This window comes from Nerophis lumbriciformis, linkage group LG17 (genome assembly GCF_033978685.3).
Source record: "Nerophis lumbriciformis linkage group LG17, RoL_Nlum_v2.1, whole genome shotgun sequence".
NCBI classification, from domain to species: domain Eukaryota; kingdom Metazoa; phylum Chordata; class Actinopteri; order Syngnathiformes; family Syngnathidae; genus Nerophis; species Nerophis lumbriciformis.
In genome coordinates, this window is record NC_084564.2 from 13,252,501 (window position 1) to 13,255,000 (window position 2,500).

The window sequence follows — 2,500 nt, forward strand, 5'->3', positions numbered from 1 at the left end:
TCGCCACGCCCTCACGTTCCCTAAGATCTTCTTCATCCATCCATTTCACTGTCCCTTTATTTAAAGGGGAACATTATCACCAGACCTATGTAAGCGTCAATATATACCTTGATGTTGCAGAAAAAAGACCATATATTTTTTTAACCGATTTCCGAACTCTAAATGGGTGAATTTTGGCGAATTAAACGCCTTTCTATTATTCGCTCTCGGAGCGATGACGTCACAATGTGACGTCACATCGGGAAGCAATCTGCCATTTTCTCAAACACATTACAAACACCGAGTCAATTCAGCTCTGTTATTTTCCGTGGGGGCGTAGTTAAGAGGGGAGGAGTATATTTACAGCTAGAATTCACCAAGTCAAGTATTTCATATGTATATATATATATATATATAAGAAATACTTGACTTTCAGTGAATTCTAGCTATAAATATATATTTATTTTATTTTATTATATATATATATATATATATATATATATATATATATATATATATATATATATATATATATATATATATATAAAATAAATACTTGAATTTCAGTGTTCATTTATTTACACATATACCCATACACATAACACTCATCTACTCATTGTTGAGTTAAGGGTTGAATTGTCCATCCTTGTTCTATTCGCTGTCACTATTTTTCTAATTATGCTGAACACCCTCTCTGATGATGCATTGCTGTGTGGCACGCACAAAAGTGCTTTCATCAAATGCACTAGATGGCAGTATTGTAGTGTCACAACATTGCTGTTTACGGCAGACGAACTGCTTTACTGTAGACGAAAACTTGACTGCTGTTGTTGTGTGTTGTTGCCGCGCTGGGAGGACGTTAATGAAACTGCCTAACAATAAACCCACATAAGAAACCAAGAACTCGTCCTCGATCATTCTACAGTTGTAACGTGATTGGGCAGGCACGTTGTTTATATTGTGGGAAAGCGGACTCAGGTCCGCATGGACTCATGGTCCGCCTGAATTTTGGGAGATTTTCGGGAGAAAATTTGTCCCGGGAGGTTTTCGGGAGAGGCGCTGAATTTCGGGAGTCTCCCGGAAAATCCGGGAGGGTTGGCAAGTATGCTCTTTGTTGTTGTTGTTGTTTTTATCCAATTTGATTTTATTGTTGTGATATTGTACGGTGTCCTTGAGTGCCCAGAAAGGCGCCTTATAAATAAATTGTATTATTATTATTATTATTATGATTTGCCTGAGTGGCTGGACAGATTGAAAAAATAAATTCATAATAATAATTAAAACAAGATTCAGTTTTTTCTGGATTAAGAATAGTTAAAAATAAGAATCCCACACTTTGCTCATTACTGTGCTGGTAGATGGTCGTGGCGTGCAACTAGAGTACGTCAATTGTCACTTATTTTGTATCTAGGTTCGCCCGAATCGGGGCATGCAACTGAGCTTTCGTTGAGTCCCAAGGTTAGACGTGGCTACGGCGGGCAGCTGCCATGGCAACTAATCCTCTATTTGTCGAGAGGAACGCACGCGGGCGGGGAAAGAGCCGAGGTTCTCGGGTGGGACTGTCACCAACTATTAGAGCAAGAGGATGATGAGTCGGGGTCATTCGCACACAAAGACATGCAACTTGGTTTGTTGGTGGTGCTCACTGCCAGGACCATTTTGAATGATAACGACCCGATAATAAGGCGATCGATTGGCAAGAATTCACGCCAGGAGGCGGGCTGCATACCTCATGTTTTCAACCGTGTCTTCAGGCATGGGCGCCACGGTCTGCACAGCTGGTAGATTCTTACTGGTGGCGCCATTGACGAGACCGGAGGACGAGGGCGTGGAGGAGGCGGCGGCGGCGTCGACAGCTCCTGCAAACATTAACAAAGTTGTGTTTTTTTCTGTTTTGTTTCCAAAATGTGTAACCCTTATACAATAAACAAACAGTGCACTGTTTCTGAGAAGGATATGGTATCATAAGTCATACATAGAGTGTGTTTAGATGCTGACTGACTCCACGTCTCCTCCAGATGCTGGGAAGAAGAAAAAGGCTCTTTATAAGTGAAATGCAGCAGTCAGCGGGAGTTCTACGCCAGCGTGAACAAAGACCAGGCGCTGCTTGGCACACAGCAAAAGATGGAGATCTGAAGATAACCTGAAATAACATCGTGGCGTGTTTTACATGTTGCAGATCACAAGTCTTCAGTGTTCGGCGCCATTTTGGAGGGGGAAGCCCAAACTATGCGAGATCACGGGGTCTGGGTGGACGCCTTTGGCTTTGATACTTTGGCCTGGTTCCCGCCGAGGCTCATGGAGAGGGGATTTTTTTTTTTGTCTGTGCGTGAAAGGAGGTTCCTCGTGGTTGTTGTTGGTGAAGGTGTCCTTTCACATCTCTTGACTGTTGGACCTCTGCGGTTGCTTACAAGCGTGTGAAGTGCAGCACATGCATGCACCGCTGGACGTGCTCAATTCGCCCGTGATATTTCAAGGGAAGTGTTTCATTTGGTTGCGTAAAAGGGGAATTCTGGAAGGC

At 42.8% G+C, this 2,500-nt stretch overlaps 1 protein-coding gene across 4 annotated transcripts in view; it reads right to left on the bottom strand.

The window, feature by feature from the left end:
* The window catches only part of LOC133614516 (neurobeachin-like), a 726,573-nt gene that overhangs the window by 419,854 nt on the left and 304,219 nt on the right, over window positions 1-2,500 (bottom strand). For 3 of the 4 annotated variants that reach the window (XM_061972518.1, XM_061972517.1, XM_061972519.1), the window contains one exon: window positions 1,709-1,838. In XM_061972518.1, coding sequence (XP_061828502.1) covers window positions 1,709-1,838 — 130 coding nt within the window. Of the gene's footprint in view, window positions 1-1,708; window positions 1,839-1,954; window positions 2,001-2,122; window positions 2,157-2,500 lie in introns of those variants that run through there. The other variant, XM_061972520.1, reaches the window with a different exon arrangement.